General features: G+C 44.3%; 1 protein-coding gene across 2 annotated transcripts in view; it reads right to left on the minus strand.

Annotated features, from left to right (window-relative positions):
* LOC118366801 (anosmin-1-like) overlaps positions 1–21857 on the minus strand; it is a 60832-nt gene that overhangs the window by 16036 nt on the left and 22939 nt on the right. For both annotated transcript variants that reach the window (XM_035749492.2, XM_052493368.1), the window contains exons 3-4: positions 7734–7796; positions 6838–7060 (exon numbers count right to left, since the gene is read on the minus strand). In XM_035749492.2, coding sequence (XP_035605385.1) covers positions 6838–7060; positions 7734–7796 — 286 coding nt within the window. The remainder of the gene's footprint in view (positions 1–6837; positions 7061–7733; positions 7797–21857) is intronic.

The raw sequence follows: 21857 nt of genomic DNA on the forward strand, positions 1-21857 counted from the left end.
CATCACCGGGAGACTGACGTTTGGAAAGAAATGACATAACATCACCACTGTGAGATTGAGACAGACAGCCAGACACTGTCCACTGGGTCATTAGCATGGTCATTGTGCTGTGATGGACCGTGATATACTCTTGGATGAAGAGAATGTGTTTTACCAGCTGTCTCTTTGGGGAGGCATTCAGTAATGTTTCGCTGACAAAACATCCAGTGATTTTGCAGAGAGCCACATCAATTTACAAATACTCATAATAAACATTCATAAAATATAACTGTTATTCATAGAATTAAAATATATACTTCTCTTTAATGCAACCGCTGTGTCAGATCTCAAAAAAACTTTACGGAAAAAGCAAACCATGCAATAATCTGAGTATGCTGCTCAGACAACGAATCAAGCCAAACAGATACACGCCATGTTGTGGAGTCAACAGAAGTCAGAAATAGCATTATACATATTCACTTACCTTTGATGATCATCAGAATGCACTCCCAGGAATCCCAGTTCCACAATAAATGTTTGATAACTTTAATCTTTGTCCAAATACCTCCTTTTTGTTAGCACGTTTAGTAAACAAATCCAAACGCACGATGCGCAAGCAGACGAAAAGTCCAAAAGTTCCGTTACAGTTCGTAGAAACATGTCAAACGAAGTATAGAATCAATCTTTAGGATGTTTTTAACATAAATCTTCAATAATGTTCCAACTGGAGACTTCCTTTGTCTTCAGAAATGCAATGGAACTCAAGCTAACTCTCACGTGAACGCGCGTCACCAGCTCGTGGCACTCTGCCAGACCACTGACTCAAAGAGCCCTCCCTCATTCCCCTCTCCTTCACAGTAGAAGCATCAAACAGGTTCTAAAGACTGTTGACATCTAGTGGAAGCCGTAGGAAGTGCAATATGACCCCATAGACACTGTGCATTCTATAGGCCAAAAGGTTAAAAACTACAAACCTCAGATTTTCACCTGCCATATGAGTTCTGTAATACTCACAGACATCATTCAAAAAGATTTAGAAACTTCAGAGTGAAACTTCTATCCAAATCTACTAATAATATGCATATATTAGCAACTGGGCTTGAGTAGCAGGCAGTTTACTCTGGGCACGCTTTTCATCCAAACGTGAAAATGCTGCCCCCTATCCCAAACAGGATAAAGTGGTGATCCTAACTGACCTAAGACAGGGAATTTTTACTAGGATTAAATGTCAGGAATTGTGAAAAACTGAGTTTAAATGTTTATTTTTTGTACCTTTATTTAACTAGGCAAGTCAGTTAAGAACAAATTCTTATTTTCAATGACGGCCTAGGAACAGTGAGTTAAATGCCTTGTTCAGGGGCAGAACGACAGATTTTTACCTCGTCAGCTCGGGGATTCGATCTTGCAACCTTTCGCTTACTAGTCCAACGCTCTAACCACTAGGTAAACTTCCGACATCAACTGCACATTAGGCACACATTACATTTGCCTCATTGTTCCTCACGTCAACCCATTCAAACGCTTTCAATGTGCAATAAATTAGATTTATTATGAGCTCGGTGAGGGGAAAGTGAACGGCCAGGACAGATGAACTCTCTCCTGGAGGATTGATTTCAGCTGAGAGGCAGTGACGTATTGATAGAGCATGGGCTGAGTGGTAATGAGATGGAGATTGGAAACAACGTTCAGGAGTACAGAAAAATCACTGAATAAATCCCATACCTCTCGATTAAAATCACCTGGCGTTCTCACACACTTACCCAAGGACCTCTTCGCTCAAACTGAGGAGAGGGAGCACCTAGAGCTGCTCTGCATTCATGAAACACACACAAACTCAAGGTTGTAAAGTAACAGCAAACAAAGTGCTCACAATAGTGTTGAATTGCCTGTGCTGCATAAGCAGGCTGCTTCATCCTGTTACATCTCTTTTAGAGGCTTTTTAACGTGATTGATTAATGCTTATAAAATGCCGGGTGGGAGATGGAGGGCCCATTTGCCAGACACATATGGAGTCAGTCTTGTGTCTCGTAGATAGAGGCTCTACACAGAGGAAAATCTGTCTGCCATTGTTTTACAGCTCCAGCGTGTGTGTGCGCGCGTGTCAATGACGAACGCACAATACCACAGCATTCCTCCTACCCGTCTCATTTTCCCTCAGCCACACACACTCCTCATCCAACAACCCTCCACATGCAGCTAAGCGACCAATCCTAGACCCTCGCTCAGCTCTACCACTATGGGTCCTGGTCCCATCCAATAATCATACTCACAGGACTCATCCTTCAATGGCCACATACTTGCTCTGCCCCATCCAAAAAAACACAGCCATGACGTTATCCCTGATGAACAGTGATGAAGAGCTGAGCGTCCATTCATGTCTCACGCATTCCAACAATAACTCTCCTGGATGCCCACGCACACACTGTCATAACGACCTGGCTAATTACATGGGCCAAGGCAAAAGAGCACCAATCATAGTGGGAGGAACACAACACATCCAACAATACATTCTTCAAAAGGTTCATGTAGTACAATGGCCTCCCATAACGTTTAAATACAGAGGAGTGCTCAGTGTCATGCCATGGTTACCAGAGCCATTAATATACATGGTTATATACAGCTCTGGTGGTTAACAATGAAGACATGTTTCACATACGTACATTAAATGACTGCATTTGTTTTGAAACACTGAGCAGCCACACCCCGTGGCGGTAAGGCACTGTTCACACTCGTCTTGAAGTGGTGTGGAGCTGTGAACAGCTGGGGAGGGTGAGGATCAAGCAACAACAGCTTCTCCAGAGGGAGATGGCTCATGAGTAAAGACTGTACATGAGGACACGGTTTGAGAACAAGACATGCTTTTCCACACTGGTCTGTGGTCTCCATGTGATAGTAGAATTATCCATTACGAATGATGACCAAGCCATCATGACTGAGAGTTAGAGAGCCTGTTGAACACTTGAACTGGACTGACCACCTACTCTGATTCTCCGCACCTTAGCACTCATCACAACTGATGCTACCAGACACTGCTCAGTTTATACACTGCCCGCCCCCCAATCCCCAATACACATGTAAATATTTGACTATAAACTGTGCCTTCCTGTATTATACTTATACTGCTATAATGTTTATTATATTTTACTGGGCCATTTACTTTATTTTCGTGTTATTATATTTTATTGTTGTTGCATTGTCGAGAGGGAACCTGGAGGTAAGAATTTCCTTGGACAATGTATATCATGTGTATCCTGTACATACGACCAATAAAACTTGGAGAGCGCGCATGAGAGAGCGAGCGAAAGAGAGAAAAGAGGGAGGGAGAAGAGAGGGGACTAAAAAGAGATAAGAGCATCTGCCTCTGTGCGCTATATAGGAGCCTCTGTGCGCTATATAGGAGCCTCTGTGCGCTATATAGGAGCCTCTGTGCGCTATATAGGAGCCTCTGTGCGCTATATAGGAGCCTCTGTGCGCTATATAGGAGCCTCTGTGCGCTATATAGGAGGTTCTCGCTAGCCTCCCACTAAATAAGAGTCTCTTAGAGGAGAAAACAAGAATCTGGAGGATAGTCATACATACCGTGCATTCATTAAGAAATAACGAGGCATTCTCGTGATTAGAGTTTCCTATAAAATCTCAAACCCTGAAGTCTCAAATTTTGCACCACAGTGAAATAGCGATTTTCCATATGCTCAACATATCTTATTCAGAACTCCACATTGCCAGTACAGCTTTGAAAACAGAAGTTTCAGACTTGTGAATAGTAAGTAATATCACTGAGTTTTGATGTAAATACAACAGCTCTATATGGTAGATATAGGAATGGGCCCAGTAGGGTCTTCAGAAGACATAGCAAAAAAAAGATCTGCTTTCTACAGTGCACCCTTCCTCAGTCAGGGACACACCACACACACTCCCTGTCGACCTTCACCGGAGCGTGCATGCACACACCACACACACTCCCTGTCGACCTTCACCGGAGCGTGCATGCACACACCACACACATCTGAGAGCGATCTCCATGGGGGAAACGCTCCATTTGTGCACATACAGAAACAATTACTCTCTCCACACCGTGAGCACATAATTACACATTCATCACTGGAGATCAGGATTGGAATTTTATCCAGACTTAAACCAGACAGCTAATTAAAATGTGCAAATCTGATCCCAAAACAAAAATCAACCATAGGCTACAGTAAGTGTTTGGATTAGCAGGACAGTCAACTGTTTGGTTCTACACATTTGTCTGTGATCTATGGTGAATGTTTTTAATTGAGGAGAGTATATTCCTGCATTAAACTCAAGGATATATCTCCTTTCATCCTTCTCCATCTACAAAGGCTGTACAACAACTGGCCATGACACTGCCATTGATTCTCTTAGAATATAGGAATATTATTAATGCACGCTTCAACACACACATATGCACCACCCCTCTCACACACATCTGTGTGTGCACTTCAAAAGTAATCCCAACTCTGTCACTGCAGTGCTTCAAAGACTTAAAGAAAGAAGCAGCCAGGCTCCTCATTTCCACTGAGCCCAGTTCCATTCCTCCTGCCTTATTATGGCCCAAGGCTGTCAGCAGCCAGAGAGGTGGTGGGCTGCTGATATAACATACAACTGAAGAAGAGATGCAGCTTCCATCTCTTGTCACAGAGGCACAGAGTCTCGCTCTTACGCAATGGGCTACGAGCTCTCCTCACAACATCCAGACAGCTCAGGCTGTGCCATTAAACAGTTTTACTGGAGTGGAGTGCTCTCCCTCTCGCTCTGTACATCTGTGAGCCTGAAGCTGATTTGGAACAATTTCACACACTGGATGCATCTTGAAATATGTACAGAATGTTGTGATTGAGTTGAGAAAGAGAAACTCACAGGAAATATTTGAAATGACTCAAAATTCAAATATATGGTTCACTGCATAGCTAATTGGAGTTTGCAGCACTAGTCGTGAAACTAGTAATTTATACAAACTGCAAGCTCAAGTTATAAGTCGTATGTACAGGATACACATGGTATTCACCATCCAACGAAATGCTAACTTACAGGTTCCTTCTAAACAATAAGAAATAATGAAATATAATAATACAAAGAGTAAATGGCAGTAGAATATATTTTTTTAGCATAAGTATAATACAGGAAGACAATTAATAGTCCAATGTCTACATGTGTTTTGGGGATGGGGGAATTGGGGAGGCAAGTGTTTAAATTGTGCAGTATTTAGCCATAATAATGAGCCTGGTAGCATGTGATGTGACATGTTTATAGCATGAATGAGTGAGTGTGTGCTAAGGTGTGGAGAATCAAAGCAGGTGGTCAGTGTAATTACAGTTTTTTTAGCAGTCTCTGAGCCTGTTGGTATCAGACCTCATGCTCCGATACCTTTAGCCCTACCGTAAGGGAGAGAACAGCTTGTGGCTGGGACGTGTGGGGTCCTTGATGCTGCCGGCCTTCCCCAGGCACCGTTTCGAGTAGATGTCCTGGATGGGTGGGAGCCCTGTCCCAGTAATGAACTGGGCTGTCTTCGCCACCCGCTGGAGGGCCTTGCGGTTGTGGACAGAGCAATTCCAGTACCAGGTTGTGATGCAACCGGTCAGTACACTGCCTGTAGTATTTGGAGAGGACCCGAGGTGGTAGACTCGAGAGTTAGTGTTAAGGAGGTGTTGTTGCCAATCATCACAGCCTGTGGTCTGCCCGTCAGGAAGTCCATCAGGAAGTCCATCAGGAAGTCCATGATCCAGTTGCAGAGGGCGGTGTCCAGACCAAGGGCACTGAGCTTGGAGGGAACAATAGTGTTGAATACTGAACTGTAGTCAAAGAACAGCATTCTCACATAGCTGTTCCTCGTGTCCAGATGTGTTACAGCCATGTGAATAGTGATGGAAATGGATTCTTCAGTGGATCTGTTGGAGAGGTAGGCAAATAAAAGTGGGTACAGGGTGCCTGCCACACTGGCCTTGATAATGGCCATGACCAGCCTATCGAAGCACTTCATGATGACCTGGGTGAGAGTTACAGGGCTAGTCATTTGGGAATGTCACCTTGTTTCTCTTGGGCACTGGGATGGTGGTCTCCTTGAAGCAGGTGGGGACTACAGCCTGGGACAGAGACAGGTTGCAGATGTCAGAGAAGATGCCCGCCAGCTGGTCAGCACACACTGAGGACACAGCCATGGATGCCATCTGGGCCAGCGGCTTTGTGAGTATTCACTCACGTCAGCCTCGGAGAGCGGAAGCACCTGGTCAGAAACTCTTCCTGGAGGGCTCGGGATTGTCTGCCTTGAAGCGAGCTTAGAATGTGTCAAGCTCATCTGGGAGGGAGGCTTCGTGGGCCTCCCACACAATTAGATTTGCCTTTGTAGTCCACGATAGCTTTTATTCCTTGCCACATGGGTCATGAGTCGGAGTTGTCCAACATCAATTCAAGTTTAAGCCGGAATCCTTAATGGTGAAACTGCCATGTCTGTTTGCAATATTACAACAACAAAGAAGTTACTGCAATCTACGAGTTACTGCAATCAGGTTGACACAGACATCATTGCACGTGTGATAGAACAGAAGAATATGTATTGCAATATTATTTTCACCACGTTTGGCGACGCGCCTCACCACCACTTAGTTAACAAAACAAAAACAATACCCATGGGGCAAACAGTGGTGCTTTTCTCCCTACTGCGGATTCAATCTTTAATAGTAACAAAATAGTATTTTATCAATAGTATTTATCAATATATAATGACAAAAGGAAGGAGCAGAAATCTCCATGTGCATTTTAATAGTCCTGTACAGTATCTAGCGTCGGTGTTGTACCCAGTGGATGTTATACTGCACATGTACATGTGTGTCATTGTACCTTTGTAGAGGTTCTTGGGGTTTTGACAGGTGTGTCCGCAGCCATTGGTGCAGCACTTCTTGACAGCGGAGCACTCTCCATCCTCCTCGCAGCTCTCCACACAGGCTGCAGCGAAACCACTGGCCTTATCAGGAGCCGGGCAGTCCCCCTGCTTCACCCCCTCCACAGACTTCAGGAACTCACAGCTAGTCAGACACTCATAGTGCTTCTTGGGAAAGAGAGTCTGAAGGGTAGAGGGGGAGGAGGAGGTGGTAGGAGGAAGAGAGGGAGGAGAGGGGCAAGAGGAGTAGGTAGACAGGAGGAAAGGCAGAGGAAAAACATCTATGCTAGATGACTTGTAGCAGTGTGACAGTGTGTTAAGCTTCCAGGCCTTCATTAAGATCAGTTTATTGGTCAATTCCACACAAGGTAAGACCGAAATTTAACTTTGATTTTAACCCAGCCCCTCTGAAAGACACATACATACAAAGGTTTTAGAGAGGTGCGGGGAGATGCCACACAAGGTGCCTGGGAAGCTGTTGTTGTGGGGGGGGGGGGGTTAAGTGCCAACCCCGAGCCAACTTGGTGAAAATTCTGTCGATGTGCCCTTGAGCAAGGCACTTAACCCTAGTTGCTCCTGTAAGTCACTCTGGAAAAGGGCGTCTGCTAAATGACTAAAATGTCAAATGTCTAACAGGCAGGTCAGTGAGCTAACAGGGATTGTCCTGTTTACGTTTGACCTGATGACTCATTTGAGTGGTGAGTAAGTTAAACAGCTCTGATTCAATCTAACAGAGTGCCATTACATTACAGTAGAGAGAAAAGAGTCTCCACTTCACTTGACGCTCTTCATTCCCTCAGACTTTCCTCACTCTGGAGGGAGCACTCAAACTCAGAGTCAGAGATGACATACGTACCTCGCATAAGTCCTGGCACTGGTTTTCCTTCAGGTCCCAGGATTCCTTGCAGGGCTCAAGGCACTGTGAAAGGGAGAAGGAAGGGTGTCAGTGCTTGAAAGAGACAGCCACATCAAAGAACTGTGTGTGAGGGAGGGTCTCTCACTCAATTCAATGTAAATTCAAAGGGGCTTTATTGGTATGGAACATAACATACATAGATAAAGCAAGTGAAATAAACAAACAAAAGTGAGAAGAAACAAAATCAAAAAACTATTAGAATATTATCAGTAAAACTGAAAGTTTAAATATTAGACATTTCAAGTGTTATATTAATACAATTTTAGTCACGTGCACTAAATACAACAGGTGCAGACCTTACAGTGAAATGCTTACTTATGAGCCTCTAAACAACAATGCAGTACACACACACACACACATATATATATATATATATATATATATATATATATATATATATTTTAGATAAGGATAAGAATAATAAATCAAAGTTAAAGAGCAGCAGTAAAATGGGTGTATCGGTGCAGAGTCAGAGTCCGGCGCCGACAGAGATGGCCGCCTTGCTTCGCGTTCTTAGGAAACTATGCAGTTTTTTACGTGTTATTTCTTACATTAGTACCCCAGGTAATCTTAGGTTTCATTACATACAGTCGAGAAGAACTACTGAATATAAGATCAGCGTCAACTCACCATCAGTACGACCAAGAATATGTTTTCCGCGACGCGGATCCTGTGTTCTGCCTTACAAACAGGACAACGGAATGGATCGCATGCAGCGACCCAAGGAAACGACTCCGAAAAAGAGGGAAACGCGGCGGTCTTCTGGTCAGACTCCGAAAAAGGGCACATCGCGCACCACTCCCCAGCATTCTTCTTGCCAATGTCCAGTCTCTTGACAACAAGGTTGACGAAATCCGGGCAAGGGTGGCATTCCAGAGGGACATCAGAGACTGCAACGTTCTCTGCTTCACGGAAACATGGCTCACTGGAGAGACGCTATCCGATGCGGTGCAGCCAACGGGTTTCTCCACGCATCGCGCCGACAGAAACAAACATCTTTCTGGTAAGAAGAGTGGCGGGGGCGTATGCCTCATGACTAACGAGACATGGTGTGATGAAGGAAACATACAGGAACTCAAATCCTTCTGTTCACCTGATTTAGAATTCCTCACAATCAAATGTAGACCGCATTATCTTCCAAGAGAATTCTCTTCGATTATAATCACAGCCGTATATATCCCCCCCCAAGCAGACACATCGATGGCTCTGAACGAACTTTATTTAACTCTTTGCAAACTGGAAACCATTTATCCGGAGGCTGCATTCATTGTAGCTGGGGATTTAAACAAAGCTAATCTGAAAACAAGACTCCCTAAATTTTATCAGCATATCGATTGCGCAACCAGGGTTGGTAAAACCTTGGATCATTGTTACTCTAACTTTCGCGACGCATATAAGGCCCTGCCCCGCCCCCCTTTCGGAAAAGCTGACCACGACTCCATTTTGCTGATCCCTGCCTACAGGCAGAAACTAAAACAAGAGGCTCCCACACTGAGGTCTGTCCAACGCTGGTCAGACCAAGCTGACTCCACACTCCAAGACTGCTTCCATCACGTGGACTGGGACATGTTTCGTATTGCGTCAGATAAAAATATTGACGAATACGCTGATTCGGTGTGCGAGTTCATTAGAACGTGCGTCGAAGATGTCGTTCCCATAGCAACGATAAAAACATTCCCTAACCAGAAACCGTGGATTGATGGCAGCATTCGCGTGAAACTGAAAGCGCGAACCACTGCTTTTAATCAGGGCAAAGTGTCTGGTAACATGTCCGAATATAAACAATGCAGCTATTCCCTCCGCAAGGCTATTAAATAAGCTAAGCGTCAGTACAGAGACAAAGTGGAATCTCAATTCAATGGCTCAGACACAAGAGGCATGTGGCATGGTCTACAGTCAATCACGGACTACAAGAAGAAACCCAGCCCAGTCACGAACCAGGATGTCTTGCTCCCAGGCAGACTAAATAACTTTTTTGCCCGCTTTGAGGACAATACAGTGCCACTGACACGGCCTGCAACGAAAACATGCGGTCTCTCCTTCACTGCAGCCGAGGTGAGTAAGACATTTAAACGTGTTAACCCTCGCAAGGCTGCAGGCTCAGACGGCATCCCCAGCCACGCCCTCAGAGCATGCGCAGACCAGCTGGCCGGTGTGTTTACGGACATATTCAATCAATCCCTATACCAGTCTGCTGTTCCCACATGCTTCAAGTGGGCCACCATTGTTCCTGTTCCCAAGAAAGCTAAGGTAACTGAGCTAAACGACTACCGCCCCGTAGCACTCACTTCCGTCATCATGAAGTGCTTTGAGAGACTAGTCAAGGACCATATCACCTCCACCCTACCTGACACCCTAGACCCACTCCAATTTGCTTACCGCCCAAATAGGTCCACAGACGATGCAATCTCAACCACACTGCACACTGCCCTAACCCACCTGGACAAGAGGAGTAACTATGTGAGAATGCTGTTCATCGACTACAGCTCGGCATTCAACACCATAGTACCCTCCAATCTCGTCATCAAGCTCGAGACCCTGGGTCTCGACCCCGCCCTGTGCAACTGGGTACTGGACTTCCTGACGGGCCACCCCCAGGTGGTGAGGGTAGGCAACAACATCTCCTCCCCGCTGATCCTCAACACGGGGGCCCCACAAGGGTGCGTTCTGAGCCCTCTCCTGTACTCCCTGTTCATCCACGACTGCGTGGCCACGCACGCCTCCAACTCAATCATTAAGTTTGCGGACGACACAACAGTGGTAGGCTTGATTACCAACAACGACGAGACGGCCTACAGGGAGGAGGTGAGGGCCCTCGGAGTGTGGTGTCAGGAAAATAACCTCACACTCAACGTCAACAAAACTAAGGAGATGATTGTGGACTTCAGGAAACAGCAGAGGGAACACCCCCCTATCCACATCGATGGAACAGTAGTGGAGAGGGTAGCAAGTTTTAAGTTCCTCGGCATACACATCACAGACAAACTGAATTGGTCCACTCACACTGACAGCGTTGTGAAGAAGGCGCAGCAGCGCCTCTTCAACCTCAGGAGGCTGAAGAAATTCGGCTTGTCACCAAAAGCACTCAAACTTCTACAGATGCACAATCGAGAGCATCCTGGCGGGCTGTATCACCGCCTGGTACGGCAACTGCTCCGCCCTCAACCGTAAGGCTCTCCAGAGGGTAGTGAGGTCTGCACAACGCATCACCGGGGGCAAACTACCTGCCCTCCAGGACACCTACACCACCCGATGTTACAGGAAGGCCATAAAGATCATCAAGGACATCAACCACCCGAACCACTGCCTGTTCACCCCGCTATCATCCAGAAGGCGAGGTCAGTACAGGTGCCTCAAAGCTGGGACCGAGAGACTGAAAAACAGCTTCTATCTCAAGGCCATCAGACTGTTAAACAGCCACCACTAACATTGAGTGGCTGCTGCCAACACACTGTCATTGACACTGACCCAACTCCAGCCACTTTAATAATGGGAATTGATGGGAAATGATGTAAATATATCACTAGCCACTTTAAACAATGCTACCTTATATAATGTTACTTACCCTACATTATTCATCTCATATGCATACGTATATACTGTACTCTACATCATCGACTGCATCCTTATGTAATACATGTATCACTAGCCACTTTAACTATGCCACTTTGTTTACTTTGTCTACATACTCATCTCATATGTATATACTGTACTCGATACCATCTACTGTATGCTGCTCTGTACCATCACTCATTCATATATCCTTATGTACATATTCTTTATCCCCTTACACTGTGTATAAGACAGTAGTTTTGGAATTGTTAGTTAGATTACTTGTTGGTTATCACTGCATTGTCGGAACTAGAAGCACAAGCATTTCGCTACACTCGCATTAACATCTGCTAACCATGTGTATGTGACAAATAAAATGTGATGTACATTTAAGTCGAGTTTTTAAAGTGACTATGCATAGATGATAACAGAGAGTAGCAGTGGTAGCAATACAAATAATATGGGTGTTCAGGAGTCTTATGGCTTGGGGGTAGAAGCTGTTTAGAAGCCTCTTGGACCTAGAATTGGTTCTCCGGTACCGCTTGTCACCTGGTAGCAGACGGAACAGTCTATGACTAGGGTGGCTGACAATTTTTAGGGCCTCTGACACCGCCTGGTAGAGAGGTCCTGGATGGCAGGAAGCTTGGCTCCAGTAATGTACTGGGCCGTTCACACAACCCTTTGTAGTACCTTGCGTTCATAGGCCAAGCAGTTGCCATTTCAGGCAGTGATGAAATCAGTCAGGATGCTCTCGATGGTGCAGCTGAAGAAACTTTTGAGGATCTGAGGACACATGCTAAATATTTTCAGTCTCTTGAGGAGGAACAGGCTTTTTTTTGCCCTCTTCACGACTGTCTTGGTGTGTTTGGACCACGTTAGTTTGTTGGTGATGTGGACACCAAGGAAACTTGAAGCTCTCAACTTGCTCCACTGCAGCACTGTCGATGAGAATGGGAGTGTGCTCTGTCCACCTTTTCCTGTAGTCCACAATCATCTCCTTTCTCTTGATCATGTTGAGGGATAGGTTGTTAATCTGGCACCACACGGCCAGGTCTGACCACCTCCCTATAGGCACCCCTGAGGGGGCCCTGTGTTGAAGAGCAGCGTGGGGGATATGTTGTTACCTATGCTTACCACCTGGGGGCAGCCCGTCAGGAAGTCCAGGATCCAGTTGCAGAGGGAAGTGTATAGTCCCAGGGTCATTAGCTTAGTGATGAGCTTTGATTGTATCATGGTGTTGAACGCTGAGCTGTAGTCAATGAATAGCATCCTCACATATAGTTGAAGTCAGAAGTTTACATACACCTTTACCAAATACATTTAAACTCAGTTTTTCACAACTTCTGACATTTAATCCTAGCAAAAATTCCCTGTCTTTGGTCAATTAGGATCACAAACTTATTTTAAGAATGTGAAATGTCAGAATAATAGTAGAGAGAAGTATTTATTTCATTCATTACATTCCAATTGGGTCAGAAGTTTACATACACTAAATTAGTATTTGGTAGCATTGCCTTTAAATGGTTCAATTTGGGTCAAACGTTTTGGGTAGCCTTCCACAAGCTTCCCACAAGATGTTGGGTGACACGCACACGCTTTTTCAGTTCTGCCCACACATTTTCTATGGGATTGAGGTCAGGGCTTTGGATGAACCAGACTTGTGGTGGTTTGTTTTCCTGAGGTCTTGGCTGATTTATTTTGATTTTCCCATGTCAAGCAAACAGCACTGCGTTTGAAGGTATGGCTTGAAAAACATCCTCAGGTAAACATCCAATTGACTCAAATGATGTCAATTAGCCTAACAGAAGCTTCTAAAGCCATGACATCATTTTCTGGAAAATTCCAAGCTGTTGAAAGGCAGTCAACTTAGTGTATGTAAACTGCTGACCCACTGGAATTGTGATACAGTGAAGTATAAGTGAAACAATCTGTCTATAAAACAATTGTTGGAAAAATGACTTGTGCCATGCACACAGTACATGTCCTAACCGACTTGCCAAAACTATCATTTGTTAACAACAAATTTGTGGAGAGGTTGAAAAATGAGTTTTAATGACTCCAACCTGAGTCTGTAAACTTTGACTTCAACTGTAGGTATTCCTTTTGTCCAGGTGAGAATGTGCAGTATGTAGTGCAATAGAGAGTACATCATCTGTGGATCTGTTAGGGCGGTATGCAAATTGGAGTGGTCTAGGGTTTCTGGAATAATGGTTTTGATGTGAGCCATGACCAGCCTTTCGAAGCACTTCATGGCTACAGACATGAATGCTACGGGTCAGTAGTCATTTAGGCAGGTTACCTTAGTGTTCTTGGGCACAGGCACTATGGTGATCTGCTTAAAACATGTTGGTATTACAGACTTGGACAGGGATAGGTTGAAAATGTCAGTGAAGACACTTGCCAGTTGTTCAGCGCATGCTCGCAATACACATCCTGGTAATCCATCTGGCAATGCGGCCTTGTGACTGTTGAACTGTTTAAAAGGTCTTAAATGTCTGCCTTCTTCTCCGGCGCCATCTAATGCAAGCAGCTATTATCAGCTATGCACAATTAGTTGTAGTACAAATATTAGGGGAAGATATATTAACAGATAAATATTGGGTGGTATTTTACATTGTTGTTTGTGTTCCACTGGTTGCCCTTTTCTCATGGCATCGGGCCACATACTTTGATGTTGGCAAATATGTCTCTAATGTGGTCATACATTTGTCAGGAGGTTAGGAAGTGCAATCATGTCTTCTCTTAAGCGCCAGGTCTGCATGCGGCGACCTCTCTCAATAGCATGGCTATGCGCAGAGTCTGTACATATTTCTTCATTTTGAGTCAATCACAGTGGTCAGGTATTCTGCAACTGTACTCAGTTTAGGGCCAGAGAGCATTCCAATATGTTCTGGTTTTTTGGATGATTATTTCCCGTGTCAAATAGTTCATCTTTTTTTATTTTCTCAATTTGGGTCCAATTTCATTGCTGCCCTGAAGCTCTGTTTGTGAACAGAGCCCCAGAACCAGCTGGCTGAGGTGACTCTTCTCTAGGTTAATCTCTCTGTAGGTGATGGCTTTGTGGTGGAATGTGCTTCACTTCCTTTTAGGTGGTTGTAGAATTGAATAGCTCTTTTCTGAATTTTGATAACTAGCGGGTATAGTACAAATTATGCATCTCTCATCTGAAATGTACATTAAAATATTATATTACTGGTAAATGTACAGTGTTGTAACAAAGTGCAAATAGTTGAATTCTCCCGACGACTGCCAAGCACCTCCCTCAGCCACTTCCATGGCACACACCACAATCAGCGATCATACCTCTGTTGCAGATGCCCCACATACCTTCTGAGAACATCAACAATTTTCTACAAAAGGGAGGTAACAGGCCAAGGTCCAAGGGGGATTTGTTTCTGAATAGAACAAAGAGCACAAAGTTGTCGTGACTTCCAAATTCCATTCAATAGCTGGATATTTTGTCTGGCTCTTCTGCCCTTGACAAATTCCTTTTAAAAAATGCATCAGCATAACCCCCCTCAACCACCCTCTTCCCCCCTTCCACCTCATGTCTGGACCTGATACAGTTTGGCACTGGCACCAACGCTCTCCCGCTCTCTGAACCTCGACCTGTCGTACACATATAGCATAGTTAATAGATGATTAACACACCCAGTTAAAATGTTCTTGGGATTCCCTTTTCAAACACGTGGAATTTATTTACTGGATGTTCGGCGCAGGCATGGGATCAAAGAGCAGCCTAGTTGTGACTGCAGTGAAAGTTTAGCCCAACATATCAGATGAGGAATTGAAAATGAAAATACACCAATAACGGTCAGACTCCAATCGCTGTAAATACAACAGCTTGCCCTCCACAAATCAAACTCAATAAGGCTAAATGTAATAAAAAACATGCATGTCCAAGGGAATCAGGCATCAGATGCCACAGCAGAAAAGGGGCATGAGTTCAGAACCTCAGGTATGATAAAGGGGCTGGAGGTTGATGTGTTCCTGGTGCTGCTAGTTGGCTGCTACAGAACCAGTGGTACTAGCAGAGCCCGTAGGAGAGTCTCCCACAGAGGAACCACTGCTTCTGTGTGGTTTTGACGGGACAAAACCACAGTGACCAGAGACCTGCCAGAGCTAGTCAGCTCCATTCAACTTGGACCCTCTGCACCAGCTCCAACAGAAACCCAGCAGCTAACTGCCAGACTCCCCCACTGCATTCCTTGTATGGGAATGTCCAATATGTTGGTAAGCAGGGGGGAATCATCTTTGATAAACGAGATGGAGACCTTCTGTGAGAGGAGAAATGAGAGCTAACGAGTGTTCGTGAGGTGAACTTGTGGCCAAAGACTTTTGGATGTCTCGCTTCAAAGACCATTAGATACAGTATATTAGTCAGTCAGGATAAAGTACAGTATTTGTTCATGTTTCACTGACGCAGAGACGAGCGTATAATAATCTCTTAAATTGCACCGTTGATGTAAGAAATGACTCATCTCAGCCAGGGAGCTGAATCTGTGTTTATGAGTTTTTAAATTAGCTCATTAGCAGCATCTGTCGTTATGCCATTTCCAGTGAAAAGTTTATTTGCTTTTTATGGAGTGCGTAAACCTGGCTTCTGGGAGGAATATGGAGCAATCAGGGCCCTGTGCTCAGCTCACCTGCCAGTTCTCAATTACACACTGTGGTCTCTCAGAACTCTGGTCGCTTGGTCTCGCCTCCTGAGTGGGGTTGGCGGAACACTGTCTGGACACTCAAGTGTTGAGGAGTGAGAGAAAGGGGATAGAGGCGGGAGACCGTTACATTTTTCTTCAGCGGCTTCAACCTCCCCTAAAACCAAGTACAGTACTGAGTGTATGTGATGAGCACAAGTTCAGAATGAACCCCTGGAGACTCAAAATAAACCACAAGGGGGGAAAACACAGAAATAACTTAAGAAAACTTCAAGTGCATTAGAACAATAGTTTTACATACAATAACATACTCATTCATAATAAAATGCATGTTTACATAACCCTACTGGTGTCTTTCAAAACCGCATATGTCCTCACAAATGATAAGTTATATGTGCTAATTTAAGCCTAACACATTTCCAGTTGCAGTAAATTATAGTAGGCCTCCTTGGTAGTAGCAACACTAACGACCAGCCTATCTAGCCTAAAGGAACCTCAGCCAGCAGACACAGCACATGCCAAAGCCCTAAAATCCCATCTACAAATCACTTAACATACCGTAAGCCGTGGGATCAAGCCAATTTGCCCATTAAAAGATCATGTGCATGGGAGTAAATGCATTCCATTGGTTGAAGAACGGCTCAGGTCCCTGTATGGTTCATCACAATTGGATATAAATTCAGCAAAAAAAGAAACGTCCGCTCACTGTCAACTGCGTTTATTTTCAGCAAACTTAACGTATGGTCATACAAATGTTTACACAACAAGATTCAACAACTGAGACAAACTGAACAAGTTCCAAAGACATGTCATGTGACTAACAAAAATTGAATAATGTGTCCCTGAACAAAGGGGGGTCAGTATCTGGCGTGGCCACCAGCTGCATTAAGTACTGCAGTGCATCGCCTCATGGACTGGACCAGATTTGCCAGTTCTTGCTGTGAGATGTTACTCTTTCACAAAGGTACCTGCAAGTTCCCTGACATTTCTGTGGGGAATGGCCCTAGCCCTCACCCTCCATCCAACAGGTCCCAGACGTGCTCAATGGGATTGAGATCCGGGCTCTTCGCTGGCCATGGCAGAACACTGACATTCTGGTCTTGCAAGAAATCACAAGCAGTATGGCTGGTGGCATTGTCATGCTGGAGGGTCATGTCAGCATGAGCCTGCAGGATGGGTACCACATGAGGGAGGAGGATGTTTTCCTTGAAACGCACAGCGTTGAGATTGCATGCAATGACAACAAGTTTAGTCCAATGATGCTATGACACACTTGCCTAGTTAAATAAAGGTAATGATTGTGCATTCCTGGTGTAACTCGGGCAGTTGTTGTTGCCTTCCTGTACCAGTCCCGCAGGTGTGATGTTCGGATGTACCGATCCTGTGCAGGTGTTACATGTGAACTGCCACTGCGAGGACAATCAGCTGTCCGTCCTGTCTCCCTGTTGCGCCATCTTAGGCGTCTCACAGTACGGACATTGCAATTTATTGCCCTGGCCATCTGCAGTCCTCATGCCTCCTTGCAGCATGCCTAAGGCACATTCACGCAGATGAGCAGGGACCCTGGGCATCTATGTTTTGGTGTTTTTTCAGTAGAAAGGCCTCTTTAGTGTCCTAAGTTTTCATAACTTAATTGCCTACCGTCTGTAAGCTGTTAGTGTCTTAACGACCGTTCCACAAGTGCATGTTCTTTCATTGTTTATTGTTCATTGAACAAGCATGGGAAGTAGTGTTTAAACCCTTTACAATGAAGATCTGTGAACTTATTTGGATTTTTACAAATGATCTTTGAAAGACAGGGGCCTGAAAAAGGGACGTTTCTTTTTTTGCTGAGTTTATAATTGAAGTGAAAATGGATTGAAACTTGCGTTTCAAATGCTTGCGTGTCAAGACAAGTAGAATTCAGATGGCATTCCATGATCAAAAGATTACAACATAGATCCGACCTTGTATGTTAGTGCATGAAGCTTATCACTTGACATTCGTCTCACAATAATTTAGTACAAAAATATGTTTTCATACAATAAAAAAAACAAAGCAAGGAAGTGTATTGAGGGAGTGGATGTCATAAAAAAAGTATTTGTATTCGAGTTCCTCACTGTGAGAGCTCTCCCAGGTAACTGACAATCTGTCAGCGTTTCTCGACAGTCACAGCCACAGAACTGACATTTTAGTAGAAGAGGGGGTGTGAGCCATGACAGATGTCTTGCCAAAGCAAATAGGAGACGCTCTGTATAATTACAAAGGTGACTCATCAATCAAAAGACAATATGGAAGGGAAGGCGGCTAATTGTGCTGGTCATGTTGCATCTGTCTGGTTAACCTGGGTGTCAGTCGGAGATAGAGTTGAAGCTAATGCCTAAGACTGGACATCCAGACTAACATCTTTTGGAATAACAATGTGACATGAGATTGTTCTATGATGGGTTAACATATTTATATGCAAGTTTCTACACAAATAAAATATGGTGAATTGAACTGTTCACTCCCAGATGTGAACGAGCACATTGACTATCGGTAGAGGCTTAAGTTCCACCAGAGCTCTTGGCGAGAGCAATGTATGAACAAAAGTGTTTGTGCTCCTGACTCTCCCTTTGTGTTCTTATCATCCTCCCAAAACAGTGAGTGGTACAGTACATTCTGCATGGCGAAGTAGAGGCAGCCATGGCCCATCACTCCCCATTTCACGCTGTAGTAAAACACAGCAGTTGTTGCACTGGTGAGCCCTGAAAGGCTTTCTGTGGGGCTGATGTGAGAGTCAGGGACTGAATGGCTGCCAATGCCACAGCTCCGTCCTCAGTTCGTTACGGAGTAGGGGGGGGTGGGGAATACTGCTTAGCTATGTGTGTGTGTTAATCCTAGAACTCCCACGGGCGGCTGCTGGTTATCTTAGTCCATCGTAAAAAAGGCTCACTTCCCAACGGGGACAGCTGGAACAACAAACTCTGAAAAATGTCTTGCATAAAATGTCACAGAAAGTGTTATGCTTCAGTTAATGAAGCGTGAAACGCTACCAGTCGAGATTGCCGCAGGCTACACAACACACACTGTAGACATAATAAAAGTCAGGAACATCATTCATACTAACGTATTACATAGGAGACTGTTTCCCATACCATCTGAGCATATTTGTACAATCATGGGGCGGGTTTAGGAGAGATGCGTGTGGCTTTCTGACGACAAGCTATATGATTAATTCCTTTATTTCATAAACGTACTGTGATCCATAAAAATAAACATATTTCTACACGTGGATAACCAATATGATAGCTTTCCATCCATTCTTTCAACTATGAAGTTGACTATAATGTCACCTAGGCCCTATTAATACACAACAGGACTCCCAATCCATTGTATACATTCCCCCCCTATAAAGCAAAAGATGGTTGGTGCCAGTAGAAACTATCGATCGTGGCCCTGAAGTTCAATGTCAGCTAAGTTGGTGGTGGGGGAGATATTTACGAGGAGTGTCTGGAGTCTCAGGGAGGGTGCAGCGCTGCAGCAGTAGGGCCAAAACTCCTCTGGGAGAGGGCTATATGGAGGGATCTCTGTTGTTGATCACACACTGTAAATCTCGCCTCCTATCGCAGATAAGTTATGACCCTTATCTGCTGCCCTGGCACTTTTCACACACGTCACCAAACTCAATTACTCCAGCGCCACTCGCTTGCTAAGAACCCAGCTCATATCTATCAACCCACACAGGAGCTACCTGGTTAAAGTTCCTGCTCTTTATCCCTGTCCTTTCCCTCCCGCAGTCTCAGAAGAGCTGCTATGAGCACCATAACTCTTGATGTTTCTCCCGTCTTCCCTATGTTGCCCCTCATTCTTATTCATGGCAGACGGCCCACTTCAAACTGCATAGCGATTTCAAAGTCAGTATGATTTCCATCCAAATCCATTTTAGTCAAGCGTTTTATTTCAACCCTGTCCTAGAAAACTTTAAAGTGAATTTCATTACATATTTGAAATTAATGAATTGAAGTTGTACATCTGGTGAGGAGTTTCCTGTCAAAACAACTGGGAGGCCAACACATCAGAACAGTTTAAACATATTTCATTGAGTGTTGGGTTGTGAATAATGTGAATAAGTAAAAAATCGTACATGCTCTAAAGGCTTTCCAATAGGTCTTTGATTTGCCATTAACTTTCATAGGATTGTAAAAATGTTGACAATAAATCTGGGTGGAGTGACTTTCGTGAGCTATTACACAATAAAGTTCAGTGTACCTTGAGTTCAGTAAAGCGTCGACGTTCCTTCAGTGGACTGTGAGTAACATGAGGTGTGGGTGTGCATTAGGCTCTCAAGTTGTCTCTCTTTCGCTCTCGCTCTGTGCAGTAAACCAACACAGGTGCGTTTGGAATTTCAGTCAAGACACACTGCCACACTAGAGTGTGTGAGTGGATTAGGTATGTCAAGGTTGGAGGAGAAGGAGGCCGATTAACTGAAGTGCTCTAACTTGAAACTTGATTCTGCACCCCCCACCCCCAGCACACACGCATAAACAAACGGGGACACACGCATAAACAAACGGGGACACACGCATAAACAAACGGGGACACACGCATCCATGCACGTGTAGCTTATGGGGATGTGTGAAACTTAAGCCTCGTTCACATTATCCATAAGCACTCCATTACGTTGCGCCAAATGTCATGCATTTCAAATGGGGACGTCCACAACGGAGTGGAATCGCCACGTCCGGACACGTGTGTGTTAGTCACACTGGTCGCTGCTTCATGCACGGACCAATGAAACGTAGGCCCCCAGTCACCTTCAGCATTCAAATGTTTGTAAAATTACTGCAGCAATATTAGGCTTTATTAGTTGAGTGACAATCAACATTAATTTGGTAGGTTATTGTCGATTTTATGTCAATTGTTCAAGTTCCCCATCAGCAATAGTTTTGCTATGAACAATCATGTACAGTGAGTGTACAAACATTAGGAACACCTATCTAATATTGAGTTGCACCCACTTTTGCTCTCACAGCATCCTCAATTCATCAGGGCATGGACTCTACAAGGTGTCGAAAGTATTTCACAGGGATGCTGGCCCATGTTGATTCCAACGCTTCCCACAGTTGTGTTATTAAGTTGTCTGGATGTCCTTTGGGTGGTAGACCATTGTTGATATACACTGGAAAACTGTTGAGCGTGAAAAACCCAAACCGGCGTGCCTGGCATTCAAATCAAATCTTATTTGTCATAGGTTACAATGAAATGCTTACTAACAATCCCTTAACTCCTTATTGAACTGCATTGTTGGTTAAGAAAATATTTACTAAATAAACGTAAGTAAAAAAAAAATTAAAAGTAACAAAATAACAATAACGAGGATATATACGGGGGGTACTGGTACAATGTGCGGGGGTACAGGTTGGTTGAGGTCATTTGTACATGTACGTATGGGTAAAGTGACTATGCATAGATAATAGAAAACTCGTAGCAGCAGTGAAAAATGTAATGGAGTGTGTGTGGGGGGAGGGGGGGTGTAAATGTAAATCTTTTCAGTCTCCTGGGTTTATCAAGTCATCTTCACGACGGTCTTGGTAATGATCAATAATTATGCTCTTTATTTAACCATCTTGCTTACAAAACGTTATTTGTTCATCAACAATTGTGAATAACTCACCACAGGTTAATTAGAATGGTGTGCTTGAGAGGATGCAATAACTCTGCAATGTTGGGTTGTATTGGAGAGAGTCTCAGTCTTAAATTATTCTCCATACACAATCTGTGCCTGTATTCAGTTTTCATGCTGGTGATGGCCGAGAATCTAATCTCACATACGTACGTGGTTGCAGAGGGCATTATTTTCTTAACAGCGCAATTTGCCAAGACTGCCCATATC

The sequence above is a fragment of the Oncorhynchus keta genome, chromosome 34, assembly GCF_023373465.1.
Source record: "Oncorhynchus keta strain PuntledgeMale-10-30-2019 chromosome 34, Oket_V2, whole genome shotgun sequence".
Taxonomy (NCBI): Eukaryota; Metazoa; Chordata; class Actinopteri; order Salmoniformes; family Salmonidae; genus Oncorhynchus; species Oncorhynchus keta.